The 19,084-nt window shown below is 47.9% G+C and overlaps 1 protein-coding gene across 1 annotated transcript in view; it reads right to left on the reverse strand.

The window, feature by feature from the left end:
- The window catches only part of LOC128270398 (uncharacterized), a 70,338-nt gene that overhangs the window by 11,304 nt on the left and 39,950 nt on the right, over positions 1-19,084 (reverse strand). Inside the window, exons 2-3 of the mRNA XM_053007797.1 lie at positions 1,932-2,051; positions 386-563 (exon numbers count right to left, since the gene is read on the reverse strand). Of these exons, the coding sequence (XP_052863757.1) occupies positions 386-563; positions 1,932-2,051 (298 nt within the window). The remainder of the gene's footprint in view (positions 1-385; positions 564-1,931; positions 2,052-19,084) is intronic.

Here is a 19,084-nt window from a genome sequence, read left to right on the forward strand (position 1 = left end):
GTAATGCCAAATTAAACAGTATTTGCTGCCGAATGAGATTCCGTGCTTTAGGTCTGAATTGGGTGAAACTTTTCAATTCACGCTTCACACCAATTGATTGGCCCAATGTCCGGTCCGGGTCTGCATCACTGGGGGGCTACTCTGTCACTCTGTCAGGTACTAGAGATTGGGACGTGTACGTGTTGGAGTTGGAACGAGGAAGATGACTTGATTGGACACGTTCTACATTGAGGATACTTTCTGGGGGGTGGCAACCAAGAGCAATTGATTTGCGGACGGGGGGTTTTAGTCTTGGAGGAGTCCTTTGTCAGTTGGATTTACTTCTCGACCGTACTGCCGTCCGTGCTGATGCTGTGTGGGAGGGTTCAGGACAATTATTACTCACTCAGGTGGCGATCCACGCAGATTGAACGACGTAAACGACACGTCCACACGCTGGCCCGGACCTGCTAGGAAGATGTAGAGACACTGTCGCGAGTGATTGCTCGGATTGGAGAGCATCGGTGCGCTGAACGTTCCGTTCCCTGGTCCGCCGGCCCGGGATACGAATGTCTGGTCACACTCTGCGTCCGAAAATGAATTGGAACAACACACACAGAAAGAGAGAGAGAAAGAGAGAGAGAACGGAAGAAAAAAGAAGGGAACATTCGTTTAGGCTATCTCCCACACGGAAAGTGTTCACAGATTGGTCTCGCACCGGGGCAGCGACCGGCAGCGACGACGAATCTAAAGCTTCACGCGGTAGCATCGATCACGGGTAACTTGATTAAGGGGTGAAAGGGGGAATGCTTTTACTTTGGCGCCATAAAAGCGATGTCAGAGTGAAGAGAGATGTGTACAACAGAACAACAACAACAACAACAACAAGAACGGAAAAAAAGCGTCGGACGAGTCGGCCGAGTGCTAGGCTGGACGCCCTCGGTTGGTCTTTTTTGCGTTCTTCGACCGCCGGACACTAATGCTTGTTAGTTAGGATGAAAGCGGTAACATTTACACTATATACTATAAATATCGGAAGGCTCGAAGTCCTGCGCGCTCCTGTCGCCGCTGCACCGTGTCCGTGTTGACATGCGTTTTGAACGAGCGGACAGCTAGGGGACTCGCCCAGTGTGGCGGGTCCGAGTCCTGAGCCAAACACCTAGCCAAACCACGACAACGACATATCGAAAGCGTTTTATACTGCGTGTGTGTGTGTGTGTGTGTGAGTGTTAGAGAGAGTGTGTTCTCTACAAACGACAGACAAAACTACACGTACGATCGAATTAGCCAACTCTACGGAACTGAAACGCAACGTAACATAGCAAAAGGTGGTACGAGAGAGGTGTGTGTGTGTGTATACAACAGCGATCGCTACTCGGACGCCGACGCCCGGATTTCATATCTAATGGCCGATTGTTTTTAGCGAAAATAAATATAAATATATTGCGCACAGCTAAAACCAACTTGTGTAACGTGTAAGGTTTAGGTGTAAAGTTTAGAAAAAACTTTATACAGCGCATGTGACGTCCAAAACATGGCGGCGACTATTGTTTAGCTGGTTTAGCTCGGCAAGTGCACACGTGTATGGGTGGGTGTGTGTTGGTGTGAAACGAACGAATAGGCACTATAGGGTGGCACGCACCCTACGCACGCACACACACACGCAGGTGCTGGTTATGAGCAGCATTGCCTGGGGTATGCCGGCCGTTTCCTTTTTGTGACTTTTGCTGTGTCTCAAAAAAAGCCAGTTTGCGTCTCAACACCCCCAAAAACGGTCTCAACAACAATCAATCAATCAATCGGAAGGTGACAAAAAGAGCACAAACAGCAATCGGTGATGGGGATGCGGGGCGGGGTGGTAGGGAACGCAAGAAACGCAAGATCGTGGGAACTATGCGCAGAACGGAACGTGTGTAGAAGTAGAACGAAGTAGTAGGAAACGTGAAACATACTTGGTGCCTTCGTGGGTCGCGACAGGGGCTCCAAGTACTGCACCATGCGGGACCGCGTGTCCGCCGTGTACGCGCTAGCGACCACGGCCTGCCGCGTGGCATCTACATCGGATGCCCCGGCTGCCGGCGGCGGCGTGTCGATCGGGTTCCGCCCGGAGTTCCCGGCAATGCGTCGCGAGTATGTTCCCGGAAGTGAAGTGAAGAAGGATGCGAAAGAGGTAGATAGTAGTAGCAGATTTAGTTAGGTTCGATTATGGTGCAGTGTGCAGGTGATGAAGTGGCAGGTCGAAGATGAAGACGGGTAAACGAAAGCCGCGAATGCAGAAGTGTTCAGAAGCGACACCAAAGCGACAGATCAATCCATTTGGCACCGGCTGAGTTTCAGCCAATTTGCCGAGGTTCGCGACATCTCACAGTAAATTCCACCGTTACTCAATATTACCCACAAGAGGAATACAGGTTTAGATCTTGAAAATGAGACATTTAAACAGTGCTTCGAGTGGTTTAAAAAATGTAACAAGCAAAGAACGTCGGAGGACTCCAAAAAAAGGCTTTCTGGGACATGGGACAGAAAAGTGTGGTCTATCACAACCTCATAGAACCTGATGAAACTGTTAATTCAGATTGCTACTGACAACAAATGATTAATTTGAACCATGCATTGATCGAAAAACGAGCAAAATTCCGTGTGTTCTGGTCGCCATGGAGGCGCCAGGTGCAGCTCAATGAACACTGCACCTGGCGTCCCCATGCCACACAAAGCAAAACTGGTTCAGGATACAATCAAATAACTTGGATGGAAGCTGCTATCCCCACTGCTGTGTTCACCAGACTTGGATCTTTCCGAATATCACTCATTTTCATCGATGGTACACGTTTCGGCTGAGCACTTCGTTTTCTACGAGGAAGTCGAAAGTTTGGTGACTAATTGGTTTGCTACAAAAGTCGACGAATTCTTTCGTCTGGGAATCCACGATTTAGCAGAGAGATAGAAGAAATGTATATCTAGCAATGGTACACACTTTCAAAAATAGAATTTTTCGTTTCAATGTAATAAACATTTGATTTCTTTGAAAAAAGTCTCATTGCAGGCAGGTGTTCTAGACCGGTAGATTTACACAAAGACACCCACTGGCCATGATTGGGAACGCCGATTGGCGGTCTGGTTTTATATCCCGGCCGGGCCAAATGTCCATCATGTCTACTATACGCTGGCGCTATCCCTTACGCATCACGCCATCTATCTATCTATATATATAAAAATGGTTGTTTGTCTGTCTGTCTGTCTGTCTGTACCGCATTTTCTCCAAAACTACTGAACCAATCCGCGAATTTTGCACAGCGTAGTTTTGTGACCCCGGATTGTGAATAGGAAAGTTTGACCCTCCCACGCCTCCGGGGAGGGGGGGCTCCCATACAAACGTAACATAAAAATCAGCATAATTCTCGTTGTTTTCGAGCAAATCGAACAAAATTCGGCATTTTTAGAGAAACGCTTTATCGAACAATTTTAGTAAATAGGGTCTTATTTGGTACACTAAGAGTACGTGTGTGTGTCTGTGTGTAGTTTAAATGACTCGTCTAGCTCCATTCCCGAGCGGCTCTTGGCAGCCACGAAACGTCACCAAAAAAACAAACCAAAGACTTTAGTGACAGCGATCCAAGAATTTTGTATTGTCAGAATCTGGACTCCTCCACGGCTTGTTGCCCGATTAAACATTCAACTGTTCCCTCCCCCCCGACCGGTTCCTTGTCGCGCGAAGCGGAATAAGAAAACGAGAACTGCGCTGCTAAGTGGATAAAAATGTCACTGCGAACGCTTCGACGCGGCTCCGATCGGGCAGGGCCTGGCCGAGACACTCGAGCAGCAACGGTGTCCCGAGCACGCTCTGGCGGTAGTCCTCGAAGGACACCGCCCCGTCGCGATCCACGTCCAGGCGGGTGATAATAATGTCAACCAGATCTCTGACGGCTTCCTCGGCGCCGCCCTCCTGCCGCACGCAGTCCCGCAGCAGCACCATCAGGTAGTCCCGGCGGATGTGCCCGTCCCGCTGGGCGTCGTAAACGCGGTAACAGTACCGGATCCGTTCCTCGAGCGTCCCACGCAGGTACAGCGACACCAGCTGGGCCCAGGTCTCCATGGCCACGTGGGCGCCCGTCCCTCCGAGGGCCGCGTAGATGCGCCGCAGAACCGCCGGCTCCGTGATGCCGAACACGGTGTCGAATACCGTCGTTAGCTGCTGCCGCGAAATCTGTCCCCCGGCGGCGTCGGGATCGTTCTTCAGGATTTTGTAGTAGATGAGCAGCACCAGCTCGAGCTCCTGGTGTGTGAAGTGCGTCGACTTCCGCAGCCGCTTCACCAGCCCGCTCACCTTGCTGAGGAACCGTATCTCCTCGCCGCCGTCGAGTGTTGCGTCCAGATTCATGCCGATTCACGTCTCCAGTTACCGAATGAACCCGAGAGCTGACTGATGCTTGTCGCTGCTTGTCATTAATCGTGACGATCCACCAACTGCACCAGAGGGCCTACTCGGATCTGTTGCTACCATGGTAACTAATAATCTTTGGTAGGTGAACTGCGGGAACAAGACCAGCAAGCTTCAAAATAGCTTGAACATCGATTTGTCGAGAGCCGGTAATTTTACGGTAGACACCGAAAATTTGAGACGGAGATGGAGTATCCTGTGAGAAGGTCCCCAGGTGAGTACGCAAATTTCTTCATACAATAGGACGCAATGGGACGATAAATTTGGTAAGAAACCGGAGGTAGTCAGGCCAATTTCACTAGGCTCTCTAGAGACAAATTAACCACCAGCGACATCTTTTGCAGCGGACCGTAAAAGTTGCTAAGCATTTGTAGCCAGAGACATGAACTACTTTAGGTTGATGCGGATAAGAAAAGTTAAGTGATCGAAAATCGTGTTCACTGCCGGAACGTGTCGTCTGACGTTCAATTGGAATAGGAATTATGAGTTCAATCGTTGCTTATAGTATATGATTTCAGGCCGATCCCACCAAGCGTCTCAGGAATGTTTCGAAAACGTCACTCCATCAAACATTTCCCCCCAGCTCGAATGGCAACGAGTTCGTTTTAACAACGAACCTACTGTAAGTAGCTTCAAATCGTGCATTCTTTGAAGTGATGCTTTTTATAGATAGGCATTGAATTGTTAGAGATTCGTGGGACACCACGGAGAAACCCCTAAGCTACCTGTTCATAGCAGGTCGTCCATTGAGCCCTCCAGTGGGACCCCAACGGCATCATCACCGGCCAAAGTTTAGAAGCGAATCGCACGCATTACTGCCGAACTTCATGAAGGCCAGCTGCTACTTTTGGTCAAATTGAATTAACCTTCTTTAATATCTGGCGGGCCTCGGGTAACTTCGAAGCGGGCCACAACGACCAGATCCGCGTCCCTTTTTCGGTGACGTGAGTTGTGGCCTTCAGTCGCCCGCTCTCTCGTGTCCATTTCCATAATTACGAGTGCGTCCTAAAATTTCATCAATTTCGTCCTGCAGCCCGTCCGGGGCCCAGAAGCAATTTGACCCACCTCATCGACCAGCAACACCACGCCAAGCGAGCCATTTAAATATGAAAACCGTCGGCCAGCGCATCGGCGTGGGGAAGCCATCGGTAGTAAAGTTCTAATTGAAAATCCATAATTCAGAGCAAAAACGGCCGAAACCCACCCACTGTGTGCGTGTGGAAAGCCCTCCGTGAAAAGCGGGAAAACACACAACGCGGTTCCACGGCGAGGTTTTCCCGGCCTCGACGACTGTGTGTGTGTATTAATCATTTAAGCTGTATCCGTCTCCGACTCACACCGAACCGGCCGACACATAAGCAAATAAACCACAACTCCGGAGTCCGAAGCATTTAGCCGGAGCCACCGTAAAGCACTTAATCCACACGTAATCCGGATTGTTCGCCCACGATTGCTGAATATTTATCATAATTCACACCCAGCCTGTGCCGGTCGCGGACTGCACTGTGCCGAGTCAACAGATAACCGTACCGCAGAATCCCAACAGTCATCAGACGACAGGCTCGGCTCTGGTCAACTAATTGCTGGCTTCTTCCGCACAAGGGATTCGGATCCTGGGCCGTCCGTTATGCAAATGTTGGGTTGCGCCACTTCAACGCCGGTCGCCATAGGAATCGGTCAATACTTCCGGTTCAAGTCCGAAAGGTCCAAGTCCCAAATGCGTGTGTGACGGAGCCCTGGTTTTTAATTCCATGTGGATTGGGCTCGTGAGGGGCTGTACCTGCTGCCCAGCTGGAAAAATAGGCCCAGGAATCTGAGGACACCGGCCGGGGGCTGCAATCTGTGGCTGCCGGGCCGATTTACTTGGGCAAAATTTATGGCGTGGAACTTAAATTGCCTCACGCGAAGGAATCGCATCGGTTTCCCGGTTACGCGCGCACCGTCGGATGATTATTCAGTGACAATATTTCTTCCGCTCTTCCATCGAATGTCCCCTGTGGGCCACCGCCGCCAGGGCCAACGTGAATGGCGGATGCGGCCGTAGCTCCGCGGCGTTTCGAAATCGAATGTTATTTATATTCAAATTAGGTAACACTCACGTGCCACGGTGCGATATGTGGCGCACGGTGACGACGACGACGACGACGGCAGCACACAAGACCCGCCACCGACCGACCAGGGATGGCTGGCTGCGCACGAGGGCTGGACGTTCGTCGTGTGGGAGGGTACTTCGTTTTTTCCCACCTCTTCTCAAGACTTATCGAAACGTTGACAAGGCGATATTTGAATGCTTTTGTCGTCACGGAAGCTGGGAAACGGCTGCAGCTGTTACGCGGCGATATTTCACAACTTTCGCTATATTTGTTGTTCTCGTTAAGCTTTCGGTGTTCGTAAAAACCAGGAAAGTCTGTCAGTTCGTCTGTTTCAGGTAGCATTAGAAGTTAGAGCTCACGCTGTGGAGCTCCAGCCGCGTTCAGATCACAAATATGAACTTCACAAAATACGGAATGAAAATGGTTATGTACAAGTTGTGTGGTACTATGACACGAATACTTACTTAAGAAGGTCTTTTTTAGCCGTGTTCAGCATGATGGTGCACGGAATACGATTAGATTGTCCCAATAACCGGCAACCAATGCTACCAATTATGGTGATTCGAGCTCAACTCCACATTGCATCGCAAATGCATCCAGTGCATCTGTATGCATGAATCTATTAAATGGTTTCTTTATTAATTTTGAATAACGCATACATTTTCGTATGCAGAATAATAAACAGCGGACAATTCGGCCATTTTAAACGGATTCTACCACGTTCCCTCGGTCTTTCTGGACAGCCTAAGAAGACTTTACGGGCTCCGTTCGCATTCCGTCATTCTCATGACATGCCCAGCCCACCGAAGCCTGGTGAGGCATTTGTCCTGCACAATAGGCCTTTGATTTTGATAAATGTAAATTTTCAACAAATAATTTATGAATCTGACGAAGCGTCTACGCATCCCAGATCGAACGTTCGGCCTCAAGTTGCTGGCCAAACCATTAATACCGACCATCACCAACGCTGGCACTGGCCACAGAAATTCGCACAGCACCCGTTTGGCCTTATATCGTACGGATACAGACACGCAAACACGCTCTCGGGTGGCTGGAAGTAAAACAGACATCGGTCAACGGCAGACCGGCAGATTACTTTCTTCGGCCGTAAAAAACACCATTTGAACTATTTTAATTATCACCATCCCATCCAGCCATGCGTCAGGCCCCTGGTTGCATTCCTCGGTCGTGCGGTACAAGCAACCGATTTTAATTGCCCTTTTCAAGTGCCATCCGATTGCGCACGGAATCGTCGGAAAATGGGAAAAACAACCAGCGCCCGTTGGGGTGTCTTTTCCACAGGAAGTGATCCTCTTGCACTGACTAGAAGTCGTTCATTAATTTTCGTGTACGGCCAACCGTTGGCCACTGCCACACCGGATTTTTACGGCCTAACGCGAAACGCTTGCGATGCGTAGTCCTTGATGTACGATGCTGTTATTTGCCGATGAGGTGTGCTGATAACCCGCAGACGGATCACGGGGCGGCGGGAGAACATGGTTTCGGGTTGTTATGCTAATGGTGTTTTGGGATCAGTGGGTCCGCATACACCTGCCCATAAATGCTGCCAGCGATTATCATTAATAAATTACCCATTATTAGCAAATTGTAACAACCTCTGCATCATTAAACGTGAACGCTTTGTCCAGCGAGCAGTCCGTGTTCGCCGAAGCAGCAGCAGCGGCCACAAGAGGCACTTTAATTTTCCCTACTCCCCAACCGCTCCGCCGTGATGTGTCCAGCCTGGCTGCGAAATTGGGTCAGCAAGCCGCTGCTTCTTTCGGCCTACCGGGTCCACCGTCAAATCTTGGTGCTCGTAAAACGATTAAAGTCTGGCACTTATGGCGATTCGGTATCATTAGGGATATCGTGTGTCTTGAGACCATCCCGGGCCCAGTGTGGACCACGGTGTCAATATTTAATGCTAATCAATCGAACCTGAACCGGCTGCGCTACCGAGCAACCCAATCACCATCCGAACAATCCGTGTCCGTGGTTTGTTTTTATACGTTTGATGGCATCGACGCGAGTCCAGAAAATCGTGCACCGTGTCACCCGATAAAGGATGGAATAAATAGACCAACAATAACTCACACCGAGTGCCGAGGATTGATAGCGGGGCTGTCGAACGCTACGGAATTGATAAAACTGAAAACAGACGCTCTGTCGCCGTCGCCGTTTGTATGAAATTAATCGTGTCCTGTTTGATTGATGTTTAGTAAAAAGCAAACCACGATAAAACTGTTAACTCGTGTGCGCAAACAATGTCAATCATATCCCGCAGCACAGAGCAGCACACGACCCGGGCGGCTCTAGGAATAAAACATGGCAAACCCCAAACCAGAATTTTGGGCACCATTTCCGGCAGCGAGCGTTTTTCAGCGTGTAAAATGCGAACAAATCCGCGCCACAGACAGAACACAACTCGCTGATGAATGTATGTTTCCATTGTTTTGCTCCCCCCTCACCGGTTTTTCTCGAAGGACCCTCTCTCTAGTGGCAAAAAGGACCACCGGATGGCGGCCGACATCAAAGCTCAGACGGCTCGCACAACTCGCACGCGCTCGCCTGCATTCGGCCCGGTTCTGTTTTTTGACACGCATGTGGTTTCCGGAAACGTACAGCAAATAAAACATCCGCCCGCCGTCCGGAAGAGGTAATAAAATATTTCAATAAGCAAATTTCTTACCGTTCCTGTGGTTGCGGCGGAGTTGCAACATTTTCGGCAGGCACCGGATTCGGTTACGGCTTGTGGCTTCCGCGGAGCCGTCGGGTGCCGCCATCCAGCACGGGGAACCTTTGGCACGGGGCAAGCGCTCGAAATGAGCTCGTTTTTGCACCGTGGGCCAACGAATGGATAAAAGTTTGTCCAAAACGCGGCTAACGGTTGCGCTAGTATGCGCTGTTACTACAAATGTAATTCCATCAAGCTTCTAGCAGGTTTGTCTGTTAATGGTTTGCAGGCTAGAGGTGGAAGGTTGCTCGATGCTCATGTTCACATGGTCCGGTTTGAGCAATTGCAAATGGGTTCCACATTGACTCTTTTTTGACTCTCTCTTTTTGATTGGATTATAAAAGTTTTGAGCTTACGGACTTCATTCGCCTCTGTTTTGCAACTGTGCTTTGACATCTGTCAAGGTGTACTGATCACTTGTAATTGTCACCCAATCCGGAATGGGCGGAACTGTAAATCGGCTTGGATGCCAAATCAGGCTCATTTAGACTGTTTTTTGTATTAGCATCTGTTTACCATCAAGTGCTTATACAGCTTTACACAAGAAACCGTTGAAGCAACATTTTTGCAAAAGATGCAAAAAGAACTTGCAGAAATGTTAGAAGTAGAACACACGACAGTTTCCCATCGCCTGAATGCCATGGGAATGTTTAGAAAAATATCTTATGGTTTCCACAAAAACTAAAACATTGAAAGAAGGAAAACCATTTGCGATTTGCGAAAAAAGAAAGGTGTTCTTGTACCGAATCATCACTGATGATGAAAAGGGGAGTCATTTCGAGGATCCTAAACGCAAAAAAAGCCACGATACACCCTGGTGAACCAGGTCCATCGCAGCCAAAGCGAAATATTCACCGCGCAAAGGTTGTGCTGTGCATATGGTTGGATGTGAAAGATGTGGTATACTTTGAGCTTTCGAAACCTTGTGAAATTATTGAAAACGACGAGAATGGGATAACATACATGTTGATAAGTTGATTTTTCAAAAGGACAACACTCGACCCCACATCGCAAAACCGGTCAAAAACTATCCCGAAAATTTCGTATGGGAACTGTTAACCACCCAGATGTTGCTCTTTCGAACTAGTATTTGTTCCGTTACATGAGTAACGATTTGTCAGCACAGCGGTTCACTTCTTATGAAAGTATTGAAAAATGGGTCTCTGAGTGGATCGCTCCTAACGTAAAGAAGTTCTATCGACACGGAATCAAGGAACTACCTAAAAGATGGGAGAAAATAGTAGCTAACGATGGGCAATACTTGCATTAAAGTAGTCATATGTTATGTTGTTGTAGTTAGGTTACAAATGTTGAATAAAAACGGCAAGAATTAATTCACACACCTAATAGAACAATACCATCACACAAGTGCTGTGAACGTGTAAATGTAGAAATAATGGTTACATCTATTGCATCTTTTATTTTTTTATGGTCTTATGGTTTTATGGACTTAGTAGCGAAGATTACTAACGACCGCTATACCACCATTGCATTTCAACCATTGAACCTTAAAGTGTAATAAATTAGGCTTTATTCCAAATAACTAAACTCCTGTCCCAAGGGTCAAGAGTAGAAGTGAACAGTGTGCCGGACCGCAATTTTTTTAACCGGTTTACTGGAGTCACATTTTCAATTTTAGCCCATCTTGCGTACCACACTGTACGCCTTCGAGACTCATGTCCAAATGTCACCCAGGGCATCCAACGAAGACCGAAAAGCATCCAACTATTGGCAAGCTACGGTAGGTGCACTGTTTTGTGGTTTCTGTTATTCGGATGTTATTTCCTCAACTTCCTCAATGGAGGAGCTGTACAAAATTAGACACTTTAATAAATGAATTATAACTCCCGGGGACTTGGGGTACCATTTAGATAATAGTAAAAAAACAAAACTTTCACCCTGACAGGCTGACAGATCGTCAACTGAAATTTCTGACGACCTCCACCCAAAGAGAGCGGACGACCACACACTCAGTCGGATTGTTCGAAACTTACCTGCACAGTGACAGTGGGCAAGAGAAGTAGGTTCCAGAAAAGTACGAATTAATACGTCACGGCTGCCACATCTGACTAGTCATCGATTGGGTGTTCGAGGCTCCCCTCCTTTACTGGAAGGGAGGCCACAGCAATAAATTACTGCCTCACTGGGGTCGGGTTTTCAATTTCGCTCCGTGCCTCCGATTGCACGCCCTGGCAGGCGCGTTCATCAATCGATTGTTGTTTTGGTACGAAAGTTAATCTAGATTCGATTAAAATTTTCAAATCCCTCCCCCCAAGGCCCGTAAGCAGATTCCGGCGAAGATCCACCGCGCGAAGATGGCGCTGGCAGCACACGAACCCGGGTGGACCTTCGCCGCTACGTCACACACCGTACGTTATCGGCCGCCAGGCCGATAAAGGTACCACCTCATCAACCCGCCACAAAAAACGCCACCCACACACACACACGATGGCATCACCGGCCCCTTTTCGAAAGGATCCGGGTGAATGAATGGCTTCAGCGTGCAGGGAGCGTGCGGCTTTAATCGGGAAAATCGCCCAAAAGCACACGGCAGCGGAGGCGGAAGAGCGATGGAGCGACGGAATCGATTGTGATTAGAAGCGTTGACGTGGGTTACGGGTTTTCCCGGGCGCTTCCATCAAGGCTGAGTTATTGTAGTTCCGCACGTTCCGCACGTTTCACGTGGAGGTTCCTTCTTCGCCTCCACCGTTCGACCGTAACCCACAAGTGGCGAAGAAAGTATCCGGAAAAGCTTGAACAGTGCCGGTCCCATTCACAGCCCAGACCCTCGAGGGCCCCGGCCGATGGGCTGTCAGATGGCCGTGGCTCCGAGTGGAACTACTTTCTCTCTCTCTCGCTCTCCCGGGCAGCTTACAGCTTCCTTCACTCGGGGCAGGCTGACTGCAATTGCAACCACCCATCGATGTATCGATCTCTCTGGCTCTGGCGTAGGCAGGCAGGAGCCAGAGATAGCAATCAAGTGGTCGGAGCAGCACTTCAGTCAGTGATACACCGCGCCGGGCTGGAGCACCAGAGTCCCTTCGGTGCCAGCATCATCAGCTTCCGGGCGGGCGTCCTTGCCGTTTTCTAATGATTCCCAACCCCGCCGCGAGGTAAACACCCAAGCCCTCGGCATCGCCTTGACACGGTGCTGCGGACAGATAAGTCACAGCCGGGGCTTGAGAGCGGCCTTCGACCCGTACCACGTGCGCCCCGCGTTCGATGGCCATTTGCAATTTTATCACGGAATTCGCTCACTATTCGTGCCCCGCCCGGGTTGCATGCAGCGGGCTGCATCGGAGCAACCTGATGAATGGGGCTGATTGAATGGTGATTGAAAGGATTGCCTCCTGCTGCTGCTGCTGCTGTATGTGTGTGTGTGTGAGTGCCCGCGGGTTCCGCCTATGTTTTTGGGAACTCATCCGGAACCATCGCACGGCCACGGCGTTCCCCGACACTAATCCCCGATCCGGGGGCACCAGCGCGGTCGGTAATACAGTTTATCCTGCTCGGTCCGTTGCTTTGTGTTACAACCCTGGTCGGGGAAAAAATGTTTCACATGTTCAGTGGTGCACCGTCCTTTTGAAAAATGGCTGACGGAATGAAACTTTCGCTCTCTCTGTCTCTTTCTCAGTCTCTCTGAGGGTTGATATTCCAGCAACAGTACAAGCTCCAAAGCACACGATTGAGTAAGGCAAGATTTGTGTGACGTCCTTCGGATGGTACTTGTCACCAGAGCTGCTCACTCCCACCGAGCTGTCGGTCATTGGGAAAGTGAAAACCGCCCTCGACACTGAAAGCACCATAATTCCCTGGCGGAAATTAAACCATCGCTCAAACCCCAAGCGGCACGGGAGGGACCCTTTTCCACCGCAGAGAGGTTAACAGTATTGCTGTTTAAAATAAGTGACCAACGAATCACCATCCGAGGGCTCAGACATTCGTTCACTGGAACGCAGTAGACGCTTGTATCTGTAGCACCAGAACCAGAACCAACCCGCTCTGAGCTGTTCAATTGTTACGGCCAAATAACTAATACAACGTGAGACAAGAGTAAATAGCTTGTAAAATACAAGTTTTTGTTTCGTTATTGTTAAAAATCGTTGCTCCTTCAAAGATAATCCATCCAAGCGATACCGATTCAAACCCCGGCACTGCACCATTTAGAACGTACAAGGATAAGTTAGTGATAATACGGATAAGTTAGTGATAATGCGACAGATAAAAAACAGCCACAAAAAATGGGCTTTTAGTTTGGTATGCGCTAGTAAGTTCATTTGCATCATCAACCAGTGTCACTGCCATACTGCCAACTACCCACTGTCGCAGCTACGCACGCGCATCGTTCTGCTTATTTGATTGCGCTTCCCGCAACTGCCCGTTACGATGATGAATAATTTTCCCATAAGTTCCGTTTCAACCAGCGTTGAACTTGACAGTTGGCCGTGTTCGGCAGATTATGCGCTAGCCACACCTCCGCCAATTCCACTGAGGCGTCCTATGGCACCAAATTTGGTTTCCCTAGAAATGAGTTGCACTCCGGCAGTAAAGGACCATGCGCCTCCATTGAAACACCATGCGCCTCCATCGTAGCGTTTCTCTGTGTGATATTTTCCCTCACCAGCGACCGGACGCACTTTTATAGTAAATCAAACACCCGTGACCGTTACAGACGCAAACCTCCGCTCGCCGCCACCCAGACACCCGACTCTTTAGGGAGGGGTCGGGACTTAGGGCGTCTCTGTTGCATTCGTTCAAGCGATCAGCTAAACTTTAAATCAAAAGCAGTTTATAAATAGATTTTTGCTCTGCTAAGCCGGGTCCGGGGCTTTGCAAGTGGAGCAACGCATCGTCGTCACACGTCACATGATGCACATCTCCGACAGCGAACGGCTCATTTGGCACGTGTGTGTCGTAAACGGTTCGCTGCGTTCGTTACTGAGCTGTGAACCATGGCTAGTAGCACGGCCATACCACATTACGGGTGTATATCTCTAGCAGCGAGTGTCACAAGCTGTTCTGTGACAGGCCGGAACGGTAGAGAACAGTACAAATAATATTTAACTTGAATGTCATATTGATTCTTGGCTAGACGTTCCGGACGCCCAGCCTACATAATTACATAGAGCGGCGGCGGGTCAGTAAACAGTAGCTTACCCCAGGGTTCGTTTCACATAAAAGAAACGGGTCGTTTGGAACACTGACTCCAGTGGGAGCGATTAGCGTGAAACAAGCGTAATCTTATCCCTCCCACGGAATTCCGCGCCTAGCACAGTCCCGGCATGGATCCCGGTTGGACACTGGCCAAGCAGCAGTCATCTTGTGCCTGGCTGCACGGTCCGTTGTTCGTACGTCACAACCGTGGCCGGGAGTTGCCGAGGAGAACACGAAACGCGAAACGCCTTCATTTGTGTCCACTGTTTTTCACCACACCCAAACGATAAGCGCTCCGTAAATCCGTACAAAATGACAAAACCAGACCCCGGCAAGTAGCGTGGCCCGCCTCTCGGGGCGTTTTAAATATAGCACCCGAATCGCCGCTGTTTGACGAAAGCATTAGCAGCTCGTCGTCTTCTGGTATTAGCTCGATTCCGAGAAAAGCGCCCCAAAGCATACGGATCGTCACAGGGAGGCGTCACAAACACACACACATGCGAGCGCGAACTCAGCTTCTTTCCCTGGGCTCTTATCTGTCTAGGAACTGGTACATTTTATCTTCTTCCGCCAGTAAATACTAGGCTGTTCATTAAGTTTTGACGTTCGATACCATAGGGCGCTGCTACGAATCTAATTTTTTTTTGTTATTCTGGTACACTCTTCAAATGAACGTATGTAAAGTTTCATTTCAATTGGACACTTAGTTTTATTTTTTCAAGCCATTTAGTATCGACATGTCACATTACTGTTTTACAGCTGTTATGACGTCATCATTTGATGAAAAACGTTTTCTGGGCACGATTTTTTTTAGGTTTGAAAACAGATGGAAGTCGTCAGGGGCCAAATCTAGTGAATACGGTGGATACTCTAACAATTCGGACTTTAATTCATGGATTTTTACCATTTTCAAAATGCTCTTGTGACACGGGTCATTGCCCTGATGAAAGAGGATATTTTTCTTCTTCAAAACGGGTCTTTTTTCACGAATTTTCGCTTTCAATTGTTCTAAAATGTTACAAAAATAATCAAAATTTATTGTTTTATCAATTTACAAGTAATTCGCTAGCAAAATTCCATTCGCATCCCACAAAACTGATCCTAACATCTTTTTTGGCAATTTCTGGACTAACTCGTTTCGGAACTGAAGAAAAGGGTTCACACCACTCCTTAGACTCTTGTTTTGATTCAGGATCATGGTACTAGACCTAAGCCTCATTCATAGTGATAATTCGATGCACAAAATCCACTTTATCCTGTCGAAAACGCTTTAAATGTTGCCAAGAAAGATGCATTCGAATGCGTTTGTAGCAAATGCGGCACCCATGATGCAAACAGCTTTCAGGAACCCAAAACTTTAGTCAAAATATTGGTTATACTGCTCAATAAGTTGGTTAGGTCTTGTACTTAATTTCTATCAGTGATTCGACGATTTTCCAATACGATATCCTGTATTGTTTTACGATTTCAGGTGTTGTGTCTGTTTTTTGACGTTTTTGACATGGATCGTCTTAAAGGCTACTACGACCATGTTTAAACTCAGAAAACCGCATTTTAACCACCTAATTAAAGGTGAAGAGTCCTTATACACTTTCAGTATTGGTTCATAATTTTCCTTCGCTTTTAAACATTCTAAAAATAAAAATGAAATCACTGCACGATACTTGATTTTTTCCACTGTAAAAAATACTGTGACATGTCGATACTAAATGGCTTGTAAAAAAAAAACTAAGTGTCCGATTGAAATGAAACTTTACATACGTTCATTTGAAGAGTGTACCAGAATAACAAAAAAAAAATAAAATCGTAGCAGCGCCCTATGGTATCGAACGTCAAAACTTAATGAACAGCCTAGTAATGGACCAGCAGAGTTCTGTCTCCGAGCTCCCCTCTGGATGGAGGCGCCTGGTGCTTGGTGATGGCAGGCGGTTACTTTCCGGCCGTATTTACGAACCGGATCCGCGTATCCGGAACTACTCCGAAAGAGCAAACAGAACGCGCAAATGGTGACAATAAAAGTGCAAAACAAATTCACCGGGCTTTAATTTACTTTCGTGACGCAACGGCCGCCAAGGGGAATCCGTTTCATGTGGAGCGATTAAAACTGAGCGCCCCCCCGGGGGGATGGTTTGGTAAGTCACCCTCTCCCCCCCCACACTCGGTGCTCGCCTTGCTCGGTGATTTTGTTTTGCCTTCGCCGAGAAACGAGGGTACCGAAAGCACACTCCCAACCGAGCTTCCAACAATCAATCACCATTTGCTCAGTAAAGCGAAAATTTGGCCCATGGCAAGAACCGGCGGTGTCATTATTTCATGTGTCCCCCCGGCCCCGACGGAGGCAGAGAAAAATCACTCAAACCGACGTCTCAACTGAAACGAATGAAATTAGTTTTCGCCCAATGGGTGACTCGACTATGGCACACTGGCACTCTCTCGAAATAGTTCCGCCCAGGTGTCGAGTCATCGTCGGCCGGCCCGGAATTCGGTCATACGACTATGGGCCAAAAGTGAAGGGACACAGGATTATTTTGCTAGCATTCCGCCTCGATCTAAGAAGAGTCCGCTTAAAGCTTGACCTGTTCCGCCGAATCTTGTTATTAAATACGAAAAACAAGGCGTTTTAACTAACCCTTTTGGCCATTGACGCTTTGTGACCTTTAACTTTACGATTTTCAAACTATGTGTAGCATTCACCATATTCGTGTTTTCAGTAGAACCTATTATTTATTTTCTGTTGAAAAGATGGCTCTAGCTGTCAATTTGGACCTCCTTGTTTTGCTTTTTTGGCAATATTACATTGTTTTGGTCAGGTCAATGATTTCAGGTCGAAAAAAATTAATTTAGTTTGCAACCGATCTTTGAAAGGGTTCGACAATGTCAACTTTTTTTCCTAAAAACGACGTTTTGTGGGAATTATTATTGTTCTGCTACCTGCTGATGAAAACTGATACAGAATTACATCAAATGATTGTCGAAGTTTGGTTTTAGAAGATCGCAGTGCTTTGAGTGGTTAAAAAAATGTTAAAATGGCGATTTTGACTTAACAAGGAAAGAGCGTCGGAGGACTCCAAAAAACTGACTTTCTGATGGGACAGACAGGTGTGATGCATCATAAGCTCCTAAAACCTGATGAAACCGTTAATTCAGATCGCTACTGACAACAAATGATCAATTTGATCCATGAATTGATCGAAAAACGACCAGAATGCCGTGTCTTCTGGTCCGCCATGGAAGCGCCAGGTGGGGCTCAATGATTACTTAACCTGGCGCCTCCATGACCCACAAAGCAAAACTGGTTCAGGATACTATCAAATAACTTGGATGGAAGCTGCTATCCCCCCTCCCGTTGTATTCACCAGACTTTGCTCTTTCTGAATATCATTCGTTTTCACCGATGGGACACGTATTGGCTGAGCAGCGCATCGTTTCCTACGAGGAAGTCGAAATTGGATGACTAATTGGTTTGCTTCAGAGTTTACAATTTAGCTGAGAGTTATTAGAAATGTATATCTAGCGATGGCACATGCTTTCAATAAAATAGAATTGATTTCCCTTAGTTCGGACATTGTTCTGCTTAAGTAGATAAGATATGCTCAAAAAATGTGGTACGTTGGTATGGTGGAAACCAAATTCGTGCAACAACGGTGAATCCGAACATGAATTTAAATCTCACACGATCCGTTACTTGTTACCCACCGTAGTGCTTACTGCACCACGGAGCGTGACGAGGAGAACTATTCGACAGCCGTCCCAAAACGTTTGTCACTTTCTCGGCCTTGCGTTGCTGTAAAAGTTCCATCGACGGTTTCAGAGCTGATTCGAGTGACGGCTGATAGGGTTTTCGAATTCGGAGGCACAGCATTCCTGGGGGGTCAACACAGACAACATTCAAACGCGACAACTTATGAACGGACACGAGCACGGGCCAGCAAACGACCGTTTATTGTTATTATTATCATTATTATATATTTCTATCTCTCTCTCTCTCTCTCTCTCTCTCTCTCTCGAGCGACTCCTTCGACCACGCAGACGGTCTCCGGCGCGACTCCGGACGACACTCTACTACAACCGATTCAACAACATTCGTGTGTTACATTCTACATGTTACTCAGTGCACTGCTGCGCAACTCGAATGGGGCGGCCAAGATATGTACAAACAGCCTGGTGCTATCTACGCCGCGGCTCGGCTCGGCTCGGCTCGGCACACACGCAACACCGGCGCGCAAGGTGGGCAAGGGAAAAGCTCAACAACGAACTAGGTATATCGGCTACAACCACTACTATACTACCGTTCAACATCATATATGAAACGACCCATCGGTTTAACGGATACTGTTTAACTTTCTTCTTTATTTTATTCATTATTTGCACCAAAACGGAACGCATCGAACGCATCGCACCATCCTGGTCATCTGCAACTCCATTCCAACTCTCGGTATCGGTTTTCTCTCGCGTTTCGCTCGTGATCTGTGGCGTGATCGAGAGCATCCTCGACTAGCTCCTTGAGACAATCATACACCAAACTATTACCCGCTACCCGGAACATTCACGAATAAATACACGCTTTAACTGTGTGTGTGTGTGTAAGTGGGATGTTCTGGTTCGAGCTGGTTTCAGCCTCCGCGTGTGTGTGTGTCTGTGTGTGTATTTCTTGAGCTCGGTTGAGTTATTCTCGCACTAAAATAT

This window comes from Anopheles cruzii, chromosome 3 (genome assembly GCF_943734635.1).
Source record: "Anopheles cruzii chromosome 3, idAnoCruzAS_RS32_06, whole genome shotgun sequence".
In the NCBI taxonomy this organism is placed as follows: Eukaryota; Metazoa; Arthropoda; class Insecta; order Diptera; family Culicidae; genus Anopheles; species Anopheles cruzii.